General features: G+C 52.8%; 4 protein-coding genes across 5 annotated transcripts; 1 reads left to right on the top strand and 3 right to left on the bottom strand.

The window, feature by feature from the left end:
* Positions 1-664: 664 nt before the first annotated feature.
* Positions 665-6387, bottom strand: LOC113977302 (fibrinogen-like protein 1-like protein). Its single transcript, XM_027703304.1, has 4 exons — positions 6256-6387; positions 5048-5191; positions 3153-3215; positions 665-2083 (listed from the first exon to the last, which is right to left on the bottom strand). Exons 1-4 carry the CDS (start codon positions 6257-6259, stop codon positions 1449-1451), a joined length of 846 nt encoding a protein of 281 aa, XP_027559105.1. The 5' UTR covers positions 6260-6387; the 3' UTR covers positions 665-1448.
* A 3679-nt stretch (positions 6388-10066) lies between these two features.
* LOC113977300 (fibrinogen-like protein 1-like protein) lies at positions 10067-13016 on the top strand. The gene is made up of 3 exons (XM_027703301.1): positions 10067-10261; positions 11095-11214; positions 12241-13016. The coding sequence occupies exons 1-3, from the start codon at positions 10258-10260 to the stop codon at positions 12879-12881; spliced, it is 765 nt and encodes a 254-aa protein (XP_027559102.1). The 5' UTR covers positions 10067-10257; the 3' UTR covers positions 12882-13016.
* Positions 13017-14818: 1802 nt separating this feature from the next.
* LOC113977301 (fibrinogen-like protein 1-like protein) lies at positions 14819-18345 on the bottom strand. 2 transcript variants are annotated; one of them, XM_027703302.1, is made up of 3 exons: positions 17096-18345; positions 16492-16623; positions 14819-15904 (listed from the first exon to the last, which is right to left on the bottom strand). In XM_027703302.1, exons 1-3 carry the CDS (start codon positions 17097-17099, stop codon positions 15279-15281), a joined length of 762 nt encoding a protein of 253 aa, XP_027559103.1. In that variant the 5' UTR covers positions 17100-18345; the 3' UTR covers positions 14819-15278. The 2 variants fall into 2 exon arrangements, with proteins under 2 accessions (XP_027559103.1, XP_027559104.1); XM_027703303.1 differs by having other exon boundaries at positions 16492-16620.
* A 102-nt stretch (positions 18346-18447) lies between these two features.
* On the bottom strand, positions 18448-24709 carry SPACA6 (sperm acrosome associated 6). The gene is made up of 9 exons (XM_027703300.1): positions 23181-24709; positions 22585-22659; positions 22216-22284; positions 22035-22058; positions 21871-21948; positions 20995-21098; positions 19651-19804; positions 19214-19364; positions 18448-18653 (listed from the first exon to the last, which is right to left on the bottom strand). The coding sequence occupies exons 1-9, from the start codon at positions 23539-23541 to the stop codon at positions 18557-18559; spliced, it is 1113 nt and encodes a 370-aa protein (XP_027559101.1). The 5' UTR covers positions 23542-24709; the 3' UTR covers positions 18448-18556.
* Between the last annotated feature and the right edge of the window lie 323 nt (positions 24710-25032).

Raw genomic sequence — 25032 nt, 5'->3', positions numbered from 1 at the left:
TGCAGTGCTGAGGGCCATTCCCTGGAGCAGTGTCAGGTCCTTTTTGGCTGGGACATCTCCCACTGCTCATTTCTCTCAGCATTTTCTAATTTCTCAAACCTCTCTGGATGGCTCCCAGTGCGCACTGGGCTCCACAGCTGATAGGCCAGGGATAGGTTTTCCCTGGCCCTGGAAGGTGAAACTCATGGCTGTTACTGTGCTGCCCCAGCACAAAACCAGAAGGGGTTTGTGAAGCCAAAGTGCTTCTCCAACAGTCTGTCCTGGCAGTGCCAGAACTCTGTGGGATGGAGGAGCTGTAGCAGTCTTGTCCTGCAGCCTCACAGCATTAGCTCTTTAGTCTGCACTTTTCCTGGCAAAAATTCATCTAAATTGGTCTCAGAAACTTGGATATGGTGATCCCATTATGAACTTTGCCCTCATTAGTGTCTCCTAATTCAAGTGGAGAATTCCTCATTTCTAACATCTAACCTACTTCTCCTTTGCTTCTATTTCAGTTCACTGCTTCTCGCTCACAGCAGACATTTACCAACGACTTTGAAATCTTGTTTCTAGAGGATCAAAGTATGTCTGTGCAGACAGCCAGGCAGCAAGGAACACATCCTGACAGACAGAGCCTCCTAGCAGGAGCGGGACCCTGGCACCAGGACGTTGCCACAGCTTCTGACCCAGGACTGTGAGTGTGGTGATGATGTGGGATGAGTTCTCCCGTGTGCCTGGTCCCTTCTGAACCCCCCTGTGCAGATCCCAGGGCCTTTATCTCACTGTAACTGGGTTTAATTTTCCTATATCCATTCCTGTGAGAACCACTCAAGGCTTTCTGCCTCCAGGTTGAGCAACCTGGTCTAGTGCAAGGTGTCCCTGCCCATGTCAAGGGGGTTGGAATGAGATGAGCTTCAAGGTCCCTTCAACCCAAACCAGTCTGTGATTCTGTGATAATCCCAAGACTCCCGTCCTGCCACCTGACATGGGATTTCCCGAGTCTCATGGGAGCACACCAGAGACAGAGAACAGATGTCATTACTGGTGAATGAGCTCAAGCAAGCACATTTATTTGGATGCTTCACCAGACACTGCAGAGAGGCTCAGAGTACATGGAAATTTGTGGGATGCAGCTTTTTTGCTTGCTGTGAGTTCTGGAGGCAGGAAACTCTGATGTCACTCCAGGGCTGTGTCTTCCTCCCGCAGGGAAGGTACGTGGGGAATCCACAAATTTCACAACTAATTTTTTTATTCTTGATTATGAACATAATAACAAGGAATCACTGGCAAGCACAGGGGAACAGAGCTGAGCAGAGGGGAGCCTGCACTCAGAGTGGGGATTGGAAAGTGGCATTTTACTAAAGCCCTGCTATCTTTGGGCTCCTCGCTCTGCTCCAGAGAGGCTCACGCTCTTTGGCCATTCAGAGCCTTTGCAGAGTGTCCAGTGTGGACAGGAGGAGGAAGAAGCACTAGCAATATGAAGCTGGTTTGATGAGGATAAGGGAGGATTTGCAGTTGCCCTTGCACAGGTTGCCCCATGTCATACCACCCTTGTAATTCAGCCTCACAGAGTAACACGACGAGAACCACCACCCGCCCTCGTAGCTGTAGGCACAGTTCTTACTGTAAGTGTCCTGGTCCCGATCCTTTGTGGAGAATTTCATGTTGTCATGCATGTTGTTGGGATTGTCTGAGGTCATGGCATCCCCCGCCGTCCCGTTGTAGGCGCCCAGCCTCAGCCTGTAGCCATGGGACTCGTCTTCCACACTGAACAGGTTGTAGTCTGCGAAGCTGATGGTGTCTGCAGAATCCTGGATAACAAACCTGACCTGGTAGACCTTCTGCTTGGCGATCTGGTGGATGTACTCAGTGCCCAGCCAGTACTCAGTGCGCACGTTCCCAAAGCCAAACTTGTAGGTACTCCAGGACTCGGCCCAGGTGACTGGTGTGTCTCTCTGGTTCCTCTGGATCACGGTCCAGCCCCCGTGGGTCACATTCATCTCACAGTACACCACGAGGTGGTGGAGCCCTTTGGGCTGGATGATGTAGACACCGCTGTGGCTGCCACGGGGAATCTCGCTGCAGTCCTTGGGCCAACCTGGGGCTGGAAACAGAGATGGTTATTAAATCCCACACAATGACATGCCGAAAGTGGGATATTCCTTTTGTGCCTAGGTCCTTTTGCACACACATTCCTGCCATGTGCTCTGTTCCTGCCACTGTATTCGTGCCACGCACTCACAGGAGTAAATAAAAATTTTGACTTGATCAGTGTAGGAGTTGAGCTTCACATCTTCCTAAGACAGTATGTCCTGATGGGGATACACTGTCTGGGCCTGGTGAGACCAAGCCAGGCATCGCCATCACCCAAGGACCCTTGCCCAGGCTGGGTTCAGTCTCACAGTGCTGTGGTGATTTGCCTGTGCCATGCAGGTGATGTATGACCACAGACAAATGCAAATCTGGGTGACAAAGCCACTTGTGGGTACAACACAGAGGCTTTAGACCTTTGCAGTAATCTCAGAAACCCCAGAGAGACGGTGATCACAACATCAATATCGTTAACAGTTAGATCAGCCCTTGAAAACTCCACAGGGCAAAGCCATCAGTGTTCTCTGGGCTTGCCCAAGTAGCTCTGTAGAGACTTCCTGACTTGTTGGATTTGATTATGGCCTTTCCATGCTCCAGAGTGTCAGCACCTCATACAACAAACAGCTGAATACACCTACAGGCTCCTGGGAAGGGACTTGCTCCTCTCCCAGTACCTCTGCCACTGGTTGTCCCCACCCAGATAGGACCTATCTTTGGTCCTATGGGCTGATGTTGACCCAGCCAGTTCAGTAACGCAGTCAGCCCCAGTCTTCTCATCAACTGTGTGGTGAAAATGGGAAAATTACCAATCACCACCTCCCAGTAATGAATCATCACTTTCCAGTTTGGATCTTTAGCTGGAAAATTCCCCACGCTAAAGGTCCTCATCAACTACTGAGCCCAGGACACGGCTGGTAACAGAGTCCCCTGAGGTTATGAGCTGTGGCTCCTCTGCAGCCCATCAGAAAGCCAACATTTTTCCTGGGAGGAGCCAGTGCACATGTAGGACATGGATGAAGTGTCTGAGAGCTGTTGGTGAGCCCAGCAGCAGTGAAACCTCCCCGGCAGACGCAGAGACTCACCGTGACTTGCCGGCGGGTGGTGGCCGATGTCTCTGGCCTGTCGGACGTGTCCATCACCATCATCTAAATTAACAGAACAGGGGAGACATGTCAAATGCCTGCTGGGAGAACATGATCTTCTCCAGATGATATTCCTGGTTTTCTCTTGCTGTCCCTAATTCCAGAGGAACTTTCTGATTTCAGATATCAGTAAGCCAGTAGTTTAGGGGAATTTACGTGATGTGGGGCAGATGCCTTCCTGGTGGAAAGGATTTTTGGGCACACTATGTGGGGGAAAGACCCTAAGGAGGGGCAACGACACTGGGAAGATGGTTGTTAAAGTGCAGCAGCAGCAGCTTGGAAGGGACTCAGGAAGAAGAGGGATTACAGGGGGAAGAAATGTGAGACCAGACACAGGAAAACTAGTGCAGGTATCAGGAGCTGGAAGAGGGCTCTGCTCAGCTGGATCAGAATGGAATTTGAAGGGTGTTGCTGGAAGAGGGGATGGTTTTCAGTGAGTTAATGCAATTCTTTTGCAAGGACATCTTCTGTGTATCCACTGAGAGGAGTGAGTCACAGGCTTATGGAATCACAAAAGTCATTCCTGTCCCCTCTCCGGAACAGACACCTCACCCTGCAGCTGCTGCTCTGACAGCCTCAAATACCTGCTCCCTGCCACCCTCAAATACCTGTTCCCTGCGTTCAGCTGGTGCTGTTCTACCCCCTCCCTTGTGAAGTGTTTAACTTATGACTCTTGCACACTGTGTATGAGCCCACTTCTGACACAGTCAGCCTGCCAGTTTTTTGACTCTCTAAATTTTGATGTTGACTCTCTTTTTGTCTCCTTTTGACTCTCTCCACTGCCTGAGCCTGTGTGGGGTGGGAAACACTCATGTGACATGGTCTGGTGGACTTTCTTACCACGGCATTTATTTTACTGCAGCTATATGAAACTGTTCACTCATGTTCATTTTGCAAGCCACAGTCTGCCCCTGCTCCTCTCTGCCTTCATTCCCCATCCATTTGGATGCACTCCTCCTCAAGTCAAGACTTGGAATGCTGGCCTGTCTTTTCTGGCATGCCTCCCTGCTCACCCAGCTTGCATTCATGCTGCTGATATTTTCAGAGCACGCTACCAGTGCCGTGAGCGAGAGATCACAGAATCACAGAATATCCCAAGTTAGAAGGGACCCACAAGGGTCATCAGGTCCAACTCCTGGCCCTGCACAGAACAACCCCACAATCACACCATGTGCCCGAGAGCACTGTGCAGTCCAGAGCACATTTTCTTTCTCTCCTCAGACTTGCAGTTCCTGATGAAGCCCAGGCTCTTGTCTCAGTCACGAGGCTCCCTGTGTTGGCAGTTTCCTGACAGCTGATGTGAAACCAGCACCAAACACCTGGACTTTGAGCTCTTCTGCCAGGAATTCATCCTTCTCCCTTGGAAGGGAACCAGCACTTTCTGTTGTGCCATGTTCCATCCACAGCCCCTGTTTTTTTTTCCAGGAGCATTTCTTGAAGGCTTTCTCATTGCTCCAACATACCCTGGCATCTGCAGGTTACTCTGTGCCACCACCAGCTCACCACTGCCACCAGGTTGCCACCACCACCAGTGCCCCTGCTTGGACTCTTTGTATTAACTTCATTTAGTTCCTCTTTGTATTGAGGTCTCCCTTGAATTGAGTTCTCCACTGACCTCATGTTTTCCAGAGGTGGGGACCATTCTCCCTGTCCTTAAAACACACTATGAACATCTTTAACCCTGTTTCTCCAAGGAAGAGCCCGTGACCCTTGTCTTGGTCTTGCTGCCAACGGGACCAAACCTGCCCCTTCTCCTGGGATCCTGTGAGGAGCTCTGTGTAGGATCTGACTGATCAGGACCTTATTTGCCTCTTCCTGTTGTACTGGACACTTACCAGGCTGGGGGGACTCTGGAGGAGCATTCATAATGTCGTCCATCGTGCCATTGAGGAGGTACAAGTTTCTTATGTCAAGGTCAGGAAAAGATGCTGCCAGGGCCAGCAGGCAGGTAAGAAGCAGAAGACAAAGGCACTGGGTAGCTGAAATGGGAAGAGATTGGAAAAAGAAGAAAGAGATCATAACTCTTCCATTAGAGAGCCATGAATCACATTGGATTCCTTTACTTGCCGAGTAAAATAGGAAAATAAAACTCTTCCTGTGTAGAGCTCCCTCTTGGAGTCACGAGCCCCATGTAGATCAGCTCATTTATGAGAGACACCCTACTCATTACCAGGAGTCACTAGTGGTGGCACTGCTGAGGTGGTTTTTGAGACAGAAAAAGTGCCAAAACCTTGTCCAAACCCACAGTGCCTGTCCTGTAATCAGAAATCCCCGTAAAACCCAAGACTGGAGGCTGGAGATAACAAGCAGGGTGAGCATGGAGGGAGGAATCCCCTTTCTTGCCAGCTCCCATCACACTCCCATGACACACTCACCTTGTCTGAGCTGGGACTGCCCTGGGGCTGTGGGCAGTAAGACCCCGGGTGTCTGGGTGGGAACAAGCCCCAGGCAGGGCTGTGTGTGTGCAAGCAGCAGACAGAGAGGGGCAGCACAGACCTTCAGGAATTGCAGCCTGGCTGGGGAAAATTATGCCTTTTGTGTGGTTATGTCAGTTATGTGGCTACTTTAAAATTTCCATATGTGGCCAGCTGCTCTGGTCTGTTCTTGTTCAGAGCAGCAGGGGAAACCAGCACACTTTTTGCAATATTAAACTTAAGTAAAATAACAGAAAATTTACCATTATTCCTAAAGAGTGGAGCATCCATTTTCTAGTCTAGAATACTTCACACTTTCCTCAGAGAACTGAAAATTGCTTGTAAAATGGGCTTTCTGGCACTCCAGAGCTACACTGATACAGCCTTGAAATAGCAGAGCATGCAGGCTCCTGCCCCAGTTCCCAACCCAAGGCACAGCGGGCTCAGACAAGGTGGTGGACTCGGCACTGGGATGTTCAGGGTGTGGGGAGGAGGGACCCTGCAGCAGACAAAGTGCTGGGGTACTCTGTGACCCACAGCCACATGCAGAGGCGCCATCCCATCCCATCCCATCCCATCCCATCCCATCTCATCCCATCCCACTCCACCCCATCCCACCCCACACTCACCCATGTCGTCTCTGCGGGGACCCTGCGGAGCACAGAGCCAGGTGGTTTTGGCCTGGTTGGAGGGGTGTCCAGCCTGAAAGTTATAGGGCTGATCAGGCAAGGGGGTGGAGGCACGAGACCCAAACCACAACACTTGTCCTCTGCTTGGCAACAAGACCAGTGGCTTAGGGCTTATTTGCTCTCCACCATCAAGTGATCAGTCCTCACACAATGAAGCCTGCGTCTCACACAGGTGAAGAGCTTTCTTCAGAGGCAAAGCAAATAATTCGGTGCCCATAAGCAAAGGTCTTAAAATAACCACAATTTACAGCACCCTGCTGCCCCCCTGCCTTGGCAGGGTTTCCCCAGGGAACGACATTCTTGGGGCACCTCCACACAGTTTAACTGCTAAGTAAATACTTGGATGACATTCCCCTTCTGGATGGAAATCAAACATCAGACGTAAATCGCTCTCTCCAGAGCCGGCACTGAGCTCAACAGCCCCTGGGGACCCCACAGACCCTTCAGGGAAGAGGTACTCCAGTGTTCCTGGGAAACTGTGCCCCGAACTTCAGAAAGTGCCACTCCAGCTGCCTCCTGCCCCCCACTGTGCTGCCCCTTGCACAACTCACACCGTGGTCCCCCGGCACGATCACGAGTTGGACTTCTGGGCATGGTGACGTGACGCTGATGTAAAATGGTCTCACTTCAAGCCCCTCTCTGCTCTAGGAGTGCCCACACTGTGGATGTCTCACAGAAAACGCCAGACCTCCTTTTTTCCCCAGGGGTTGATGCCCATGCTGTTCTGAGTTATGAAGATTCCTATGCCCCAGCATCCAACTTGGGCTGGACAGCCAGAGCCTGCGGCAGAGTGGGCTGGAATTTTGTCACAGGCTGTGTCCCCGCAGTGTGGCCACCCGGCCATGGACACTCCTGTGGCTGCCCTGCTGTGCTGCTCCCCAACAGCAGGTACAAGCAAGGCCAGGCAGAGACCCTCAGCAGGGCTTCTCCAACAACAGCCAGCCCCCAGGCACCTTTTCCAGGAGGCCTATGTTGGGATTAGGGTGTGCAAAGCAGGCAGGAGAAAGGCCACAGAGGGGATTTCTCCAAACTCCCAGCTATATCCTGGGGCCCAGCTCCTGTTCAGTGTAAGTTTCATAAAATCACAGAATCCTGGAATGGTTTGGGTTGGAAGAGACCTTAAATACCATCTCATTCCACTCCTCTGCCATGGGCAGGGGCACCTTCCACTAGATCAGGTTGCTCCAAGCCCCATCCAACCTGGCCTTGATCAATGTTTAGTACTGAAAGAACCACAGATCTGTTTGTGGCTTCATCCCAGGCTGCATCTGGAAAAATGCACCCAGGAGGGTGAGGGAAGGGATTATTCCTTTCCATGGGTGAGACAGCAGGTGGAATGCTGTGTCCTGTGTGAGAGTCCCTCCTGCAGAGCAGTGGCCTCAGCTCCAGAAGGATCCAACTAAGAGCCCCAGGACAGTTGAGGCAGGAGCACACGTGGAGAGGCTGAGAAAGACGGGCTTGTCCAGCCCGGAGAAGGGAAGGCTGAGGTGGGATCTTGTGGATGCCTACAGCTACCTGGGCAGGAGGGTGAGGAGCAGGTGGAGTCAGGCTCCTCAGAGCACTGTGTCTTATTTTGGACCCCTCATTGCAAGAAACAGACTGGACCCACCAGCCTGGAGGCCACCAGACTGGCTGGAAGCATGGAGTTCAGGATGTTTCAGAATTGGAGAGAACTGGGCTTGTTCCACCTGGAGAAGAGCAGGCACTGGAGAGGTCCTATTGCTGATGGCAATCATCTCATGGGAGGACACAGAGAACAGGGAGCTGGGCTGTTCAAGGAGGTCCACAGTGGTGAGATAAGAAGCAATGGATCTAAGTCAGAACATGGAAAGTCCATTTAGAAATAGACACTTTCTTTAACATGAAGTTGGTCAAATATTGGAACAGGTGGCCAGAGAGAGGCTGTGAGATTTCTGTCCTTAGAGGTGTTCAAGACTTGACTGGACAAGGACCTGATTGAGCAGGGACTGGACTCGATGACTTCCAGAAGTCCCTTCCAACCTAAATTAATCTACCACCCATCTATGACTCTCCGTGGAGGTGCACAGGGGAGGATGAGAGTCAACAGACATAAGGGACAGGAGGAAATTTTATATATATATATATATATATATATATATATATATAAAATCAGCCCAAGGGTATTCAAAAACTGAAAAAACCCAAAGAGAAGTTGTGGGACCTCCATTCCTTGACATTACAACTGACCCAGGTGTGACCCCAAACAGCCCATTCAAGCCATTCATTGCTGCTTTGGCCACTGCTTTGACTTCCTCTCCATAGAATCATAGAATATGCTGTGTTGGAAGGGACTCATCAGGATCACTGAGTCCAACTCCTGTGGGGCCTGTGTTCCTGCTGCCAGCTGTGATCCCAGAGGTGGCTGCCCTGCAGCAGCTGGCCTGTGAGCTCTGGCACAGGCACCCCGAGGTGCTGTATTAGCTTTGGGGAAGCCCATGGGAGCCCTTAAGTCCCCCACTTCCCCTGTCCCCCAGAAAGGGTTCTTCCCTGAGCAGCTTGGGCCCTTCTCCCTCCATAAACTCTATAAGATTTTATCATTCTCCCAAACTAAATGAGACTGTGGACAAGGACTCCCAGCCTCCCATCAATCAAGCAGGGGTGACATCGAAGGGTTCAGATGGAAGTTGATCACAGGATCACAGAATTGTTAAGGTGGAAAAGACCTCTAAGATCATTAAGTCCAAATATCAACCCAGCAGCACCATATTCACCACTAAGCCATGTCCTCAAATGCCACATCCACACGTTTTTTGAATGCTTCCAGGGGTGGTGACTCCACCACTGCTCTGGGCAACTTGTTCCGATGCTTGACAACCCTCTCCATGAAGAAATTTTCCTAATATCCAATCTAAACCTCCCTTGATGCAACTTGAAGCCACTTTCTCTTGTCCTGTCCATCCAGGAATTCCTTACCAGGGATGTCTTACCTTGGAGAGGTCTGGATGCTGCTGTCCATCAAGACCTGCAAGTGGCACTGCTTGATGTGGGCTCCCACAGTACAGAAATTTTGGTGGGAGTTTCATCTTGAGCTCAACTTGCTGTGAACAGTGAGTGTGGAGCTGTGCCAGAAGAAGACATCTGGTCAGAAACAACACAGGAGAAGAAAGTAGAAGGGGCACATCTTTATCCTCTTAAATTTGACAAGGTGATGGAGCTGCTTGAACCTCCTGGTATGAACAACAGCCCCCCCAAAGTGTCTGTCCTGAGAGCATTTTGCTACCATAGACAGCACAACTCCAGGTTGACGTTTCTGGGGCTGGGGGTGGATCTGCAGGGTCTCACCAGGCCATAGATAGGGACTGGGAAGGAGAGTGGCAAAGGGACCCACAGGCACCTGTTTGTTACGTGGAGCTCTTGCTCAGAGCACACAGACTGGGGTGCCAGGGAACACTGTGTCTACAATGGCTCTGGCTGCTGGACAGCGGCTCCAGCCCAGTGCTGATCCTGAAACCTGCCAGCAGAGACTTAGCAAGCTGGCACCTCTCTCGAGGACCTGTCCCCACCTTTCCAAAGTCACCTTTGGGACTGGGCACACAGGAGACCTCTCCTCCTTTGCTGGTTTCTGTGTGTATGTCCTCAAACAGCTGGGTCTCTCCACTTCACTTTGATCCCGGCTCTCCAGAATTTGCTCCAGGAGGGCAATTCACATGTAGTGTTTGTGTAGGGACAGTCAATAACTGAAATCCCTCAGCATGCAGGGGGCTATTCTGTACCTCTCTGGCTGGAAGGGCAGCTCCCCTCCCCTCAGCTCTGCTGTCATGGGATCTGGAAACTGCTCGAGTCACAATCTGCAAGTGCCTCTACAGCTGATGAGTGTGAACACACGTGGGTGTGTGCAGGGCCTATAAAGTCGGCGTGGACAGCTCGGCATGGGAGGGTGCACCGCCGGGTTCCTGCTCTCTGCGCAGCCGTGCTGTCGTGATGGGTGAGTGACCTGCCCAGGGACACCTCACTCCTGTGTGGTGCTGGGCTCAAACGAGACCTGACGGGGTGAGTATGCAAAGGCACAGAGATGATGAGCAGGACACCAGCACGCTGGGAGCAGGAGGGATGCCAGACCAAAGCACCAAACAACACACATGCTTGGTGCCAGCCTGTGCCTGCCATGGGGTACCTGTGCCATGTGTTCCCATGGAGGTTAAGGTGGAGACCTAGGTTTCACCTTGGTCCTTTCCCTTCCCAACCAATGCATGTGGCACGTGTGGCTGCACAGGGATCCTGCCCCAGGCATGGTGGCATCTCCCCCAGGAGCCGAGAGAGTGCAGGATGTCGAGGGGTGCTGGTGGTCAGCACAGAGGGTTTGGGTTTAGGCCCAGGAGACTTCTCCTGTCTTCTTGGGAGCTGGTACCTGGGCAGTTAGGACCCATCCTTTGGCTTAGTTTCCTTCTATCTGTGGTTTGGCTGGAGGGGCTTAAATAAAAGAAATAAGCATGATTACTCCAAAAAGAGCTGTTTCTTGTGATTCCTCCCCACCTGGCAAGCTACTGATCCACCTGTGTCATTGCCCTCTCTTGGGCCGTAGGTTCCGAGAACAAATTGCAGGTTGCCATGTGGTGTAGGAAAGGGGCTGATCAGGAGGTGACAGAGCCATTTCCCACCTTCCTTCAACCCTGCAGGGCAGAGCCTGCCCTGGAGCTGCAGTTCCCACCACCCTGGGAGCCTCTTGCTCCTGACTGAGCCCTGGCTCTGCCTTCCCTGCTCTGAGCATCCCGGGGGCTGCCCAGGGATCCTGGCGGTGATGGGCACTTTCCTCCCCAGGGCTCCAGGCTGGGACACACCAGCTCCACCGGGACCTTGTCCTCCTGCCCACCGTGGTGGCGATGCTTCTCCTCTGTGCCAATGCCGGCCCAGCCGTACCCACTGCCAGCCCCCGGAGTGGTGAGTAGGGGTCAGTGGGGGATGCGGGCTGGGCACCGAGGGACAGAGCAGGACGGGGTCTCCCTGGCTCAGCTCTTGGGTCTGCAATGTGCTAGGGAAGGCCAGCAAACACCCAGGGGGATGCACAGCACAGGAACCCCTCACACACACAACCCTCGGGGCCATGGCTTGTACAGCCTGACTCCTGCCAAGCCACCTTCACCCCTTTGGTGGCTCTGTGCTGAAACCAACAGGTTCCTGCCCAAACACCTTGGCAGGATTGCTCTGCCATGACTGTGAACCTCAGTTCTAGGAGAGATCCTCCCAGCTATTTGTTTTTTTGTTTTGCTCTTCTTGGATGAGGAGCATTCCCTTACTCCCTGCAAGGGAGGGTTACAGTTCCTGCAAGACCCGAGTGTCTGAGTAAAACAGATTTTCAGGGATTGAATTGGAATTACCCATGGCAAATTGTCTCCTATCAGACACAAACCAAGAAAAACAAATTAGATAGTAAAGTAGTTTGTCCAGTAAGCCATGACAGATTAGATGAACTGTAACAAGCTGGGAGAAGAGATCCCTATGAGACCACGGCAGAACTAAGCCTTCTTTTTCAATACCATGACCCCCAGGGATAACATAAATTCGCATTACATATCGCCATCCAGTGGAGCATTTTGGACACTTCTGGTCCTTGCAAGAGCTGCGTCTCAATATTTCAAGGATGTTGTGTGTGGGCCAGATATACTTGAAGGACATCACTGGCATCTGGAAGATTTTTTCTCCTTCTTTCCTTGGCCAGATGCCAATGATGTCCAATGAAGGCTCCAAATGAAACAGCAAACCATGAGAAATAGATTCCAGGGCTCTTACAGAGGTCACTGGCTTAGAGAGACTTTCTGGGTTCCCCAAGGATGAGCCAATGAAAAAGCCACAGGCAGAACTACCCCTTTTTGTCCTGAGTTCTCACTGCCCTACAGGAGCACCTCGTTGCCCTGACAGACTCATGATCCTTCTCTCTCCCACCTCAACCCGTGTTTGCTGCCGCAGCCTCAGGGTTCCCCCCAGACTGCAGCCGCCTCCGCAAGAACAGCCCCAGCGGGGTGTACGTCATCCAGCCGGCTCGGTCCCCCCCGCGCGTGGTCTGGTGCGACATGGACACCGAAGGCAAGGGCTGGACTGTTGTCCAGAGAAACTCTCATGACACTGAGCTCAACTGGAAGCAATCCTGGACCACCTACAAGTACGGCTTTGGGAACGTGCACGCCGATTACTGGCTGGGCACCGAGTACCTGCACCTGCTGACCCAGCAGGGCACCTACAAGGTGCGCTTTGTCGTGCGGGACAAAACCAACACCACCCACTTCGCCGAGTACGACATCTTCAGGGTGGAGAGCGAGGACAGCGGGTACCCACTGAGGCTGGGCCGGCATTCTGGCGATGGGGACGACTACCTGACCCTCTACCACCCCAAGAAGGGGGGCATTCACGACAACATGAAGTTCAGCACGGTCGACAAGGACCAGGACCAGTACAGTGGGAACTGCGCCAAGAGCTACGGCGGGTGGTGGTACAACAGGTGCCAGAACGTCCTGCTCAATGCCAAAAACTACATCGTTTGGCCAGGATTCTGCGACAGCGGTGACTGCGCATCCTCCCTCATCCTGGTCAAACCCACAGACGTGTGCTGACCCTGCTGCAGTGCCCAGAACCCCGGCAGTGGGGGGGTGCCACCATCCCCAACTCAGTGCCCCGTTCCCATGCCTGCCCACTGTCCCCTGCAAGTCCCAGTGCACGTCCTGCTCTGCTCGCAGCTCCTGCACCCTCACCAGCTGAAACACAGCAGCTCTGGGGCCCAGGAGCCATGGCCTGGAACCCTGGGCACACGGGCAGCTCCGCCCAGTGTTGCGGTGCTGGCTGGCACTGGGGCACAGGCACTGGTTTGGGGTGGGTGCGCCGGCCCCCGTCCTGGGGAGGGGGACACGGTGCCAGTTCCCTGCCCCCGCAGTCGGTGGACCCCGCTTTGCTCAGGCCCCGCTCCCTCCCCGGGCCTCACTCCCCCTACAGCTCTGCTACCCACGGTGGGAGGAATCAGCTGCAATAAACCCTGGAGCCAGACTGTGCTGCCTCGTGTCTACCTGCACACAGGTGTGGGGGGATCTCTCTGTCCAGCCTTCAGGGAGGCAGACCTGGGGGAAATTAAACTGTGTTAGGCAATATTCCTTCCAATTTATTTGTTCCAGTCATTGAGCACTGGACTGTGGCTGTAAGGCTACAATTAGTCAACAGGACCAGCAAAGCCCATACCTTGCAAACCCCTCACTCACAGTTTGCCACTGTCCATGGCTGGGTGGTTGCTCTGTGCTGGGAAAGGGAAGAAACCACCACAGCTTGGAGTGTGCAGAGGGCAGTGGGCTCCCCTGAGGGTGTGAGCGATGTGTGTCAGTCAGTCCCACCCTGTGGCAAAGGGGGAATGTGTCTATGGAGCTCCCTTGGAATGGAGGGAAGTTTTAACTTCGGGCTTGAAAGAACCCATGGTTCCTCTCCCCAGTCTTTGGGAGAAAAGCTGAGCAAGGTTTGTGGCTGGGAATGCTGAACAACATGGGGCTCTGGAGCCAAGCAAGGTCTGTGACCCAAGTTCCAGGACACCCTGCAGAGCTATGGGCAGTGCTGTGTTCCTGAGGAGCTATGGAGTTCCTGAGGAGCATTCCTTGGCTGCCCTGGTGGCACTTGAGAGCAGGCAGCACTGCTGCATGGGGAGATGGAGGTATGTGAGGGTGCTGCTGGTTGAGAAAGGCTTCCCAGTTGGAGCTGACTTGAGAGTAACATTTCTGGACTGAGAGATATGTCTGCTGGTTTAAAAAGTTATTGGTGCTCCAGCCTGGATGTACAACCTAATGTGAGGGGAGAGGCTGGACAGAAGGGCTTTGGGCTGCTGGTAAACAGTACTCTGACCCTGAGTGACGCTGAGCTGCATTCCCGGGCTCTGTTAGCAAGAGGGTAGCCAGCAAGACATCTCCCAGCACTGGGAGACTCCCTCTACTCAGTACTGGGAGACCACATCACAGGCACCATGTCCACTGCTGAGCTGTCCAGTGCATGGAGATATCACCACACTGGAGCAAGCCCATACAGACCCAAGCTGATCCAAAACCTTGAAACTGTGGGATCCCTGCCACGTCAGGCTTGGATCTTACACCTGCCCAGAAATACTGACCATGTGCTGCTGTGTGGCCTTGCAGTGCTGTTCTTCCTTTCTTGCCTGTTCACTCTCCCATTTCCCTCCCACTGTTCACAAGGTTAATAAGGCAGGATGATGCTGGCCTGGCCTCTGGTGAGCTCCAGGTCATGGCTGGCAGGGCTGAACTGACCTGATGCTTCCCTCCCACCCTCAGTGCTTGCTACTGACCACGTGCTACTGCATTCCCTTTTTGGAAGATCCCCACCTTGGAATCCAACCCTCTTCATTAAGTGAAAGTTTTGTCTTTAATTCCTCGCCTGAGTCTTATGAAAAAATTCCCCTTTGAAAATAGTTTCCTGCTGCACCAGGAGCCTCAGGTCTGCTCCTGGTAGGAAACTGGGAGCAGTTGCAAGGAGTTCCCAAACAAATGAAGGACACCTATGCAGATCTGAAAGTGATTTTATTTGGCAGGATGGATACAGACTGCAGCAGGGTTGTGGTGCAGATACGGCCTGCCCTGGGCTCAGTGCAGTGTAGGTCAGGTTAGCTAGTGATGGATTATTTTCCACTGAAAACATTTATACCCACAAAGCAGAAAGAGAATAAGACCTTGCTGGACCAGGAGGATTTTAAGTTTCTGAGCACAGTTTTGTCCCCAGAAGGAAAATGCTTGGACACTGCAGTGTTAATAAACATGTGTGCTAATAACGATCCCCCAAAACCCATCGTAGGTGAATGGCCAGAGACAGAGCAGGGAACTTTGCTAGTTTTCAGGATAAGAGGAAAACAAAGCCGCTCTTGATACAGAGGAACAACCCTACTCACCCCCAGCCCCCGTCATCAAACGGGCCCCAGCAGGGCACTGGCCTGGCCATGTGCCCAGGGGGGACAGAAGAGGGAAGGAGTTCTAGTGGTAGGGAGCTGGCTTGATGAGGATGGCAGAGGCTTTGCAGTTCCCCTTGCACAGCCTGCCCCACGTGATGCTCCCCTTGACGTTCAGCCGCACGGAGTAACACGCCGAGTACCACCACCCGCCCCCGTAGCGGGAGGCACAGTTCCCTCTGTAAGTGTCCTGGTCCCGATCCTTTGTGGAGAACTTCATGTTGTTGTGCACTTTCCTGGGATTATCTGAATCCATGGCATCCTCTGCTGTCCCTGAGTGTGCTCCCAGCCTCAGCCGGTAGCCCTGGGACTCATCGTCCAGGCTGAACAGGTTGTAGTCTGCAAACCTCTTGTTGTTTGAAGCATCCCAGATGAGAAACCTGACCTGGTAGACCTTCTGCCTGGTGATCTGGTGGATGTTCTCAGTGCCCAGCCAGTACTCGGTGTGCACATTCCCAAAGCCGTGCTTGTAGGTGCTCCAGGACTCGTTCCAGGTGATATCCGTGTCCTGACGGTTCCTCTGGATCACGGTCCAGCCCCCATCTCCACCCATCTCACAGTACACCATGATGGGGTGCAATCCTGTGGGCTGGATGATGTAGACACCGCTGGAGCTGCCAGCAGGGACCTCACTGCAGTCCCTGGGCCAACCTGGAGCAGGACAGAAGGGGACTGAACAAAAGCCGGTACAACAGGACAAGACCTTGTCTCACCCTGGGGCAGGAGAGAGGGACATCTCGCCAGGGCACCTGGGGATAATCAGCTCTCCCAGCCTAGAGAGGTCTGGAGGTGAGAGTGGGTTGGCCTTGACCCTCTGTTCCTTTTCAATATGGGGCCCCAACAGGAATAAGCCCCAGTGAAAGGTCCCAGACCCACCAGGCTATGCTGGTATGAGGCAAAGAGACTGAATATGGGCAATAAAGGGCTCCTCTAGGTCTCCTGAAAAAGGGATTGTGCCACTACAACAGGGTCATGCTGGGAGGAAGGTGAAGAGGACCTTGCCCCTGCCTGTGACCGAGGGAACAGCAGAAAAATGACCTCTTCAAGCAGACACAGCCACCCCCCCCAGCCTGCACTGTGCACACACATACACACACACTGCAGCCTGCACTAGGTACATCTCCACCATCCTCCATCCCAGAGCAGGGCCAGGATTAGGGATGGTTCAGGGCCTTTTCCCACCCAGAGCTGGCTGTACACAAGCACACCACACCAGATGCCCATGGGATGCTACCTACTGGTTTTCTTCAGAGCATTCACCGAAGCATTGGAGGGAGATTTCTTGAAGATGTTTAGGGTTTCTATATGCACAGAGAGGCCTGGAGCAGCCAAAAGCAGCAGGGAAGCAAGGAGCAGAAGGCACTGGGCTGCTAGAAAGGGACAAGATGGAGAAAAGATGAAACAGGACCCTCCCTGCAAAGAGACTGGACATCCCATGGCTCCAGTACCGCAGTTAACACGACCCTGTGAGGTGCAGGAGAGCACCAAGAATGCTGGGCAGCATCAGGCTGCTTCCTGCAAGCTGGAAGGCTTGCCCAAGGGGTAGACAACCTTGCCTTTCCCCCTTGATCTGCTCCCGGCAAGTGAAGCACGGGGTGGTTTTGGGTGGAACAAAGCACTCAACAACCAACTTGAGCCAAGTTTCACTCCTGGCCCCTGGAGCAGGGGCCTGGCTGGGGTGAGCCAGAAGGCAGGGGACAAGCTGCTGGTGCTCCAAGGAGGGCACTGGTGCCACTGCTCCCCATCACTGTGCATGGAGCCTCTCCCTATTGCTGGGCTGCCCTACCTGTGCCCCCCCCCCCTGCTGGCAAGGACCCCCCCTCTTCCCAGCCCTGTACTCACCCATGGCTCCAGGTGGGAATGCTCTGAAGCACAGAGCTCTGGAGCAGCCGGTTGCACAGAGGCATTTGTAGTGCCTCCTGCAGTGGGCGGGCTGAGTGGGTCCCGCCCCCCTTTTCTCCTGGAGGAGGAGATCAGGTTGGTTTCCTTTGTGCCCTCAGAAAATACCAGCTGAGGTGGAGGTGCCCGTGGTTCTGAGTGCACAGGTCCCTGAGCTGCAAAGAAAATAATCCCCATGCCAGCAAGAATCCTTGGAATGGTCTCTTCTGTGAGTGCTTAGTGACTTGGATGGAATTTCCCCTGGTAACAAGCATATTTGGAAACTTTGAAGAGTGTAGCTCAGTGAACAAACACTTGAATGCCACAGTCACCAACCAGGTGGAGAGCAAACACGGGGCTGTCCCTGCCTCCCACCACTGCAGCAGGCGCTGCCAGGTCAAGGGGCTCTTGTTTAATCTGCTCCTGTCAAGCCCAGCCTGGCTCTGGGTGTGGCCCCAACACTTCCAGGGAGTTGTGTGACAGTGTTTGGAGCAGCTGGTGCATTCTGGAGCACAGGACACAGGCAGAAGGGTTTCCATCTAAGGGAAGCAGAGGAAGTCTCAACTCCCCAGAGGGCCACAGTCCTGACCTGCAAGAAGGCAGCTGAATGGCCCTGATGACAGATTTCTGTAAGGCAGATGAGACAGCTGTGGCCTCTGGGCACTGGGTTTGGGGGACTGGTCATGCAAGATGATGGCTACAGAGGAAAGCAAGTGTCTGCCCAGGACTGGAATGAAATCAGGTGGATGGAGGGCAAGCAACAGGAATCTGAGCGTGAGTGGAACAGAGGGGACCTACGTGTGCATGGAGGGAAAGTGGAGGGAAACAAGGGTCCACAGAAGGGCTGGGAGGGACATCATCATGGTACCCATAGGAACTGAGCACCCACAGAATGGACAGTGAGATTTGATCACCAATGGAGGGTAATGGATGGAATCTGAGGGTACTTGTCATGAAAAAGAGGGATGTGAGCGTGCCCAGAGGGGAGATGTCAGCACCAAGCAGACACTGAAAAGAACAGAGAAGATCTGAGTATTTGATGAGGGAAACAGAGGAGATCTGGGTGCACACAGAGGGAAATGGAGGACACCTGCAGGAGGAGCAGGTCCTTGCTGGGGTCAGGACACAGCAGGACAGGCTGGGCTGCAGTCTGGGGGCCACAGCTCAGGCTCCTCCACCATCACCATCACAAGCACTGATAGCTCTGCAGCTCCAACTGCAGCTGGAATGTCCACCCATGAAAAGGAAAACGCTGCCCAGTACCCAGTTTTTCTGTCTGCAAGTCAAAGAACCCCAGATTTCTATCACCGGCATAATCCAGATTTTCAGAACTCTATATTTCTGTTTCTAGACTGTTGCTATTTGCACAACCAGCACAAAGAAACCAAATGCAGAAATGTCGGTCCTTGGGGATGAATCCATGTGTTAAGGTCCCAAGGGTGAATCCAGGGATCGGGAATCCTCTGGGGTGCCCTGTTGTTCACGTCTACGGGATTTCCGGCGGGCACATTGCCACACGGCCCTGGGAGACAGAAGGAGGGATGAAGAAAGAGGGGAAGCAGGGAGGACACCCTATATTTTCATCAGGGGATGTGGGGATGACAGTGGGTACACATGGGGCATCTGGGGGGCTCAAGGGGCAACTGGGGGGCCCTTGGAGCAGCTGATGGTTCTGAGGGTAAAGGAATGGGACCCTGAGGGCAACTGGGACAATTGACTGTAACTGGGGCACCCAAAGGGACAGTGGGGGTTCTAGGGAAAACATGGGAAAGTTGCAGGTTTTCAGGGGCAATTAGGGAATCTGTGGGAAGCAAGGCAGCCTGGAATGATCCTGGGTGCAAGGGGGAGATCCTGGAATGGGCCAGAGAAAAATGGGAGTCCCAGGGGACATGGAGGGCCCTGTGAGTTTAGGAGTCCTGGCAGTCTATGCCCACCCTTGGACACCTGGATCCCCTCCCACTTGGAGGGAATCCCAAGCGACTGAGAATCCAGTGGGGTTTGGGAGTCCCTTGCTGCTCTGTGAGGGACCCCAGAAGCCATGGGGACTTTGAGAGTACAGATTACCAGGTCAGCAATACTCACACCACCAGCAGCACAAGTGCCATGGAGGCAACTCCCAGTGCCAGCCCCATTGTTGGTATGGGGGCCCGGGGGGTCTCGGTGGGGACCCAGGGCAGCACAGTACTGAACATAGCCTGGAGCCCTTTCTCTTCCTCCACGCTCCTCTCTGACACTGTGGGGACACCGGCACCTCAGGTCACAGGGCCCTGCAGCACCTGCCCCAGCCACAGATCTCACTGTCTGGGGGTCCCCGCTCCAACCCACATGCCCCACTGCTCCCAGAGGAGCCAGGGATCAGGGAATACCTGCTCCAGTTCACCTGTTCACCATGAACTGATACGTCCTGGCACCCTGCCCACACCCCCAAGCACCCCCATCCCACCGACCGGAGTGTCTGGGGTTCAGCTCCCCCCCCGCTCTGCTCCCTGCCCCCAGGGCACTCAGGTGTCTGGGCTCACCGTTGAGGTAGAAGAACTTTCGGACAAAGGGCTTGGAAACTTCCCCCAGGCGACAGGCAACAGTTCCTGGAACGGGCTCCTCCACGGTCAGGCTGGAGGGGTTCTCTGGATTCCCCTTCAGCTCCTCGAACAGCGACATGTCCTGCGTGCGCAGCTGGGGCGTGGGGGGGATCCGTCAGCACAGCCCACCCGGCACACGGGACAGCACACGTGTGCAGACAAAGGTACCCATGTCCTGCATGTGCTTGACATATCCCCTTCATGCTTCTTATGCTAGTGTACGTGGACACACCTCCTGTCCCACACACTCTCCTTGTGCCCCATGTGCACACAGGGATGCACAACCACAGTGGACACAAAAGTCATTTCCTGCACATGAGGGAAGGAATTCTTCCCTGTGGGGGTGGTGAGGCCCTGGTGCAGGTTGTCCAGAGGAGCTGTGGCTGCCCTATTCCTGGAAGTGTTCAAGCCCAGTGTCACCAAAACCCAGGAGATAAACTCTCTAATCAGTTAGAAAGCCGACATTATTCAGTGCTGAGGTACAAGGGCATCGCTTCACATTTACATCAGTCATGAAAACTTTTAACTATTTATACATTTTAGCAAACAGAAGAATTAGTGTTCATTGGCTTACATGTTATATACTTCTCTTCATGAATTATTATTCTATTGGTTATGGATTTCTTGTTTTTCATGTTAATTAGTCTAATTTTCAGTCTTTTAATTATCTTTTTCCCAGATAGGGCATTTCTGGTTTATGTAACATGTCTTTGTGGTTTATAAAGTCTGCAATCCTGGTGTTCAGTTCTCAACAGTAAATTTCTCTTCCAGGGTTTGTTAACTTCCCCCCCCCCAGGTCTGAGAACACTAAAGTGCACCAAAAGCCCTAAATTTTTAATTTGTTTTTCTAACACCTGGACATCACCCAGAGCTTACCCGTCACCCATTATCTAAAATCACCTCTTAACATTTTCCCTCACTGATGCATAGGCTCCTTTTTAAAGAAACATAACCTGTTCAGTTAGACCAGGTGGGATGGGGCTTGGAGCAACCTGGTCTAGAGGAAGGTGTCCCTACCCATTGCAGGGGGTGGAATGAGATGAGCTTTAAGGTCCCTTCCAACCCAAACCATCCTGTAATTTTATGGCTCTACATGTGCACACATGGACCTGCAAACACACGAGTGACCTGCCCCCTGTGTGTGCTTTCACAGCTGCTACTTCCAGCACATGGTGGCAGCAGTACCCGTGAGAGACCTCACACCAAGCAAACAGCTGAGTGTGTGTGTGCCCAGCCCTCCCCAGAATGTCTACTCACACCCTTCCACGCTCACGTGCAACTCACATTTGGGGCAAACATCCAGGCGACAGGTTGGCTGCCGGGGAAGGAGAAGGGCACATCACAGTGCAGCACAATGGGCTTATCCGGGTAGGTCTGTAGGTCCTGCACTGGGAGCATTGCCAGGCACGTGAGCTCACATCTGGGTGTGCCCTGACAGAGGTGAGGGTGCTCCTGTGCTGGCTGCAGGGATGGGCAGCTGAACACCTTGGCAGGTGCGCTCGGGGTGGGAGCACAGGTGAGAAATGCGGGGTGTCTCCAGAGCCCTGGGGGCACCCAGCTCCAGGGGGGAGGTGAGCCCAGGCTGGGTGCCTGGGTCTGTGTGGAAGAATTACTAGGGGAAAATTATTGAGACTAAAGTTACATCCACATCCTAAAGAAAGTTGTAGAGTTCCAGGGCAGAATGTAGTTGTTATTTAAGGATCACTTTACACGCAGTTGGCATGTTGAGATCACAGCAGGTATGGGAACTCAGTGGAGCTGATACAACACATGGCATCTGCCAAACAAGAGGTAATATCCTGTTCCATTTAGAACATCAGTTGCTGAGCTAGCAATTACTTAATTTTGTGGTGAAATCCTGTGCTTTGGAGGTACTTTGCTCATTATTATCTCATTATAATACCAAACACACCTCCATCTCAACAGCTACCCACCCTCAATGTACAACTACTCCTCGCTGAGTGCACGCTCTGCATCTTTCTAGCCTGGACCTTTAAAAGCAAAGCGATACCATCTGCCCCCAGTCAGTACCAAAGGCATGACTGGAGTCACTCAAACTCCACCAAAATATTAAAAATAGTATAAAAATAACCTAAGAAAGGGGGTAAGTTGGGGGAGATTTCCTTACTCTTAATGCAACAACCTGGCATGGTCCCATACCTGGGCAGTCCAGGGGAAACTCGCAGTCTGCAAAGTGGCAAGTAGCACACTGGAAAACACGGGCATCTGGCTGGAATCCTGGGAAAGAGAGACTTGGTAGTCCCAGGGGAGTGGGAGATGTACTTGGGGACAAGGAAGGGCAAGACAGGGGGACAGGCACTCACCACAGGGTGGGACGCAGGCTGGAACTGGTGGGGAGAAAGCAGCGTTAGACTGGGGAACACTGGGGACTCACATCCTTATGATGAGCTGTCAGGGCTCAGCCCTTGTCTAGCCCAGATGAAGTCCCTGGGAATTTCTCCAGGACTGGGGTTCCCAGGGTGGGGATCCCCACTGGCCCCATACCTTTCGTCATCTGGCTCAGCTTCACCCAGATTGCGTCCACAGCTTCCTGCAGGGCCTCGTGAAAGGGCTCTGGGGTGACCCAGACGTCTAGATGAGACAATATATCCTCCCCAGCATCCCCATAAACCCTTCCCAGACACCACAGATTCCCTGTACAACTCACCTCAACCCCATATATCCATCCTGGAGTCCCATCTATTCTCAAATACCCCCTCAAACCCCCAAGAAGCTGTATACTTTGAAGCCCATATAACCTCAGGATTCCCCAATTATCCCTTTACTGCCTCCAGACCTCCATATTTCACCTCCACCTCATGCCCCTTCAAGGCCTCCACATCCCATGCCCTATGTCCCATGTCCCCTGCTCACTCTTGTCCTTTTGCTTCACTACATAATACAGAGCATTCGCAACGATGTACTGAAGTTCCTCATGCTGCGTCGCCCCTGGAACCAGTACAAGGACACTGGAATCAGTATACAGGGTCAGAGTTGGAGTTTCAGTAAGGTCTGGAGGGTTTCTGGGCATTCCTGGAGTTCTGACCAGGGTTTAGGGATACTGGGAAGGGTCAGGTATCCCTGGGGACTCCTAAGGTCCTAGGTAGGGCCAAGGGGTCCCCAGTGTGCCCCCGGTCAAGGTTGGGTGATTCTCAGGGTCTCGGGCAGGGCTGGGGTTCCCAAAGGTCCCTGGGGTCCAGATCAGGACTGGGGAGGCCTTGGCATGGTTATGAGTCCCAAGGATGCTTGTCTGGGGTGGGTCCCTGGGGTCCACAACTTCCTTGGATCCTGGTCAGTGTCAGTGTGAGGGCCCTGGTTGAAGTGGGGAATCCCAGAGGACTGTAGGGTGCTGTTCAGGGCAGGGGTCCCCCTTGGGATAGAGGACCCACGGAAAAGAAGGGCCAGTCAGGATGGAGGTTCTTGGGCAGGATCCCTTTTGGGTTTGGGGTCCCTGGGGTCCCATGACATACCCACAGTGACAGAGGCAAGTGGTTCAGCAGCCTCAACAAGGATCTCTTGGCATATTTTATTGTCAATCTTCTCGGCAGGTGCCCCAGTAATCTCACGGCAGAGCTGTTCCCGCACTCTGGGGGGCCCAAAGCAGAGCAGGCAGGAGTGCACCCCAGGGAGGCAGAGCACCAGGGCCACCCACAGCCACAAGCCAGCATTTCTAGGGCGCCAGGGGACCAGCACCAGCATCAGGGCCACCCACCACCACCCCATGACCCCAGAACTAGCACCCAAATGCCGAGTTCCTTGGGCAACAGTGGGGTTCCAAAGCGGAGCCCGGGCACCTGGGTCACCAGGGAACCAGGTAAGGCATGAGGTCATACTCCAGGCAGCCACATGGAGCTCACACCAGCCAAAGGTGTGAGCAGAACCCAGCAAGAAACGTGCAGGCGACCCTTGCACTGAGTCTGAGCTGGAAGCTCTGAGCTGTGGGGAGCACGGAGGAGGAAAAGGAGAAGTTTGCAAGGTGGAGAAGGCAGCTGCAAGAGACCATAGCTGAAGTGGCGACAGAGGAGGACGTGGATTCTAAGCATTCAGTGTCCAGTTATGAAGATTGAGACTATTTTACAGACTAGCACTGAACAGAATTGTTAACAAAAGTTATAAATGTATTGTACCCCAGTTTATGTCAAATGTTTTCACAGTTTTCCCCTCATGTTTATTACCTATTTTCTGATTTGTTATAATCTGCTGCATTGCAGATGTTTCCCCTATTGGCTCCCACTCTTTCCTTATTCCCTCCTTTCCCTTCTGATTGGTCTATATTCCTGTCTGTCCCACGCTCCTCCCCAGTTTCTGGAACCTTCCCCTGCCACCCTATAAATAGGGCTGGCATAGCTTAATAAAGTTACGATAGCTTCAAGCTACCACTCTGTTCGAACCCCCTGGCTGTCGCATCGTCTTTTCCCTTTCGACTGTGGCACTGAGCCAGCCCAGGGTGACGGCAGCACCGCTGCCAAACACGGCTGGGACCGTCAGGGACAAGGTGTTTGTACGTGTGCCCCGAGGAGACGACTCTGCCTCTCTCCTACACTGTATTCTTGAGTAGAGGAATACACCCCTGGTGCATCTTCAAGTTATCAGATCACTCAGCTCTCCAAAACAGGGAGGGAGAGAAAGAGGGAAATGTACGTGAACTAAACTATGAAATAAATAATATAATTGACTACAAAGCAAAAGACTCAGAGACAGGCTGTTGGTTTTACAGGGACAAGAGCTGATGCAGGAAGCAACACACTTAGGTGTCTGCAGGTGAAAAATGAGTAAGAGACTGAAGATTCATGTGCTTACCCAGTATCACCAAAAGGCAAAGGATGCTGTCAGAGCTGCCCTAGCAAGTGCCAAAATGTTTAATAAATTCAAGTTGCTGTTTCCATCCAGCTTAAAAATGTTCACTTATATTCCTCTCCTGTTTCTGAACACCCAGATAGTGACCCATCAATGGCAGGTGTCTGACACAGCACATGGTGACAAAAGGTGACAAGAGGATCCAACACGTTCTCAGAATACACTGATGACGCCCAGATCCCCAGGAACGGCTCAAGCTACATGAGTACCCATGAAGCACTGGATTCCCTGTGGGGGATGTCAGAGTATGAGCTTTTTTTATGGATATGGGTTTACAGAGGCACTCAGACTGTATCTTGTCAAAGTTTTGTTGTCCTGGGGTAGATTTTAATGTATCTGTTCCAAAGTGAACTTAAATTTTTAGGTTTGTGGGGACATGGGGTTCAAACTCCAGCAATGGTGACTTCTAAGATGATCCTGTTGGGTTTGTTCTTGGGGTGATTTTGCTGAAAACCAAGTTGCAGA

This window comes from Neopelma chrysocephalum, unplaced genomic scaffold, assembly GCF_003984885.1.
Source record: "Neopelma chrysocephalum unplaced genomic scaffold, ASM398488v2 Primary Assembly neopelma1_224, whole genome shotgun sequence".
NCBI lineage: Eukaryota > Metazoa > Chordata > Aves > Passeriformes > Pipridae > Neopelma > Neopelma chrysocephalum.
This window is presented reverse-complemented; position numbering and strand designations above follow the sequence as displayed.

Excerpts from the sequence above, each read along its gene's own strand:
- LOC113977302 (XM_027703304.1), bottom strand. Across the intron at positions 3,216-5,047 it reads TCCAGAGTCCCCCCAGCCTG|ATGATGGTGATGGACACGTC; the intron begins GTAAGTGTCCAG and ends CTGTTAATTTAG. Across the intron at positions 2,084-3,152 it reads CCACCCGCCGGCAAGTCACG|CCCCAGGTTGGCCCAAGGAC; the intron begins GTGAGTCTCTGC and ends CTCTGTTTCCAG.
- LOC113977300 (XM_027703301.1), top strand. Across the intron at positions 11,215-12,240 it reads CACTGCCAGCCCCCGGAGTG|CCTCAGGGTTCCCCCCAGAC; the intron begins GTGAGTAGGGGT and ends TTGCTGCCGCAG.
- LOC113977301 (XM_027703302.1), bottom strand. Across the intron at positions 15,905-16,491 it reads GAATGCTCTGAAGAAAACCA|GTTGGCCCAGGGACTGCAGT; the intron begins GTAGGTAGCATC and ends GTCCTGCTCCAG.
- SPACA6 (XM_027703300.1), bottom strand. The coding sequence starts at position 23,541 with ATGACCTCATGCCTTACCTGGTTCCCTGGTGACCCAGGTGCCCGGGCT. Across the intron at positions 22,660-23,180 it reads ACTTGCCTCTGTCACTGTGG|GGGCGACGCAGCATGAGGAA; the intron begins GTATGTCATGGG and ends TACTGGTTCCAG. Across the intron at positions 21,099-21,870 it reads GTTTCCCCTGGACTGCCCAG|TGCAGGACCTACAGACCTAC; the intron begins GTATGGGACCAT and ends CAATGCTCCCAG.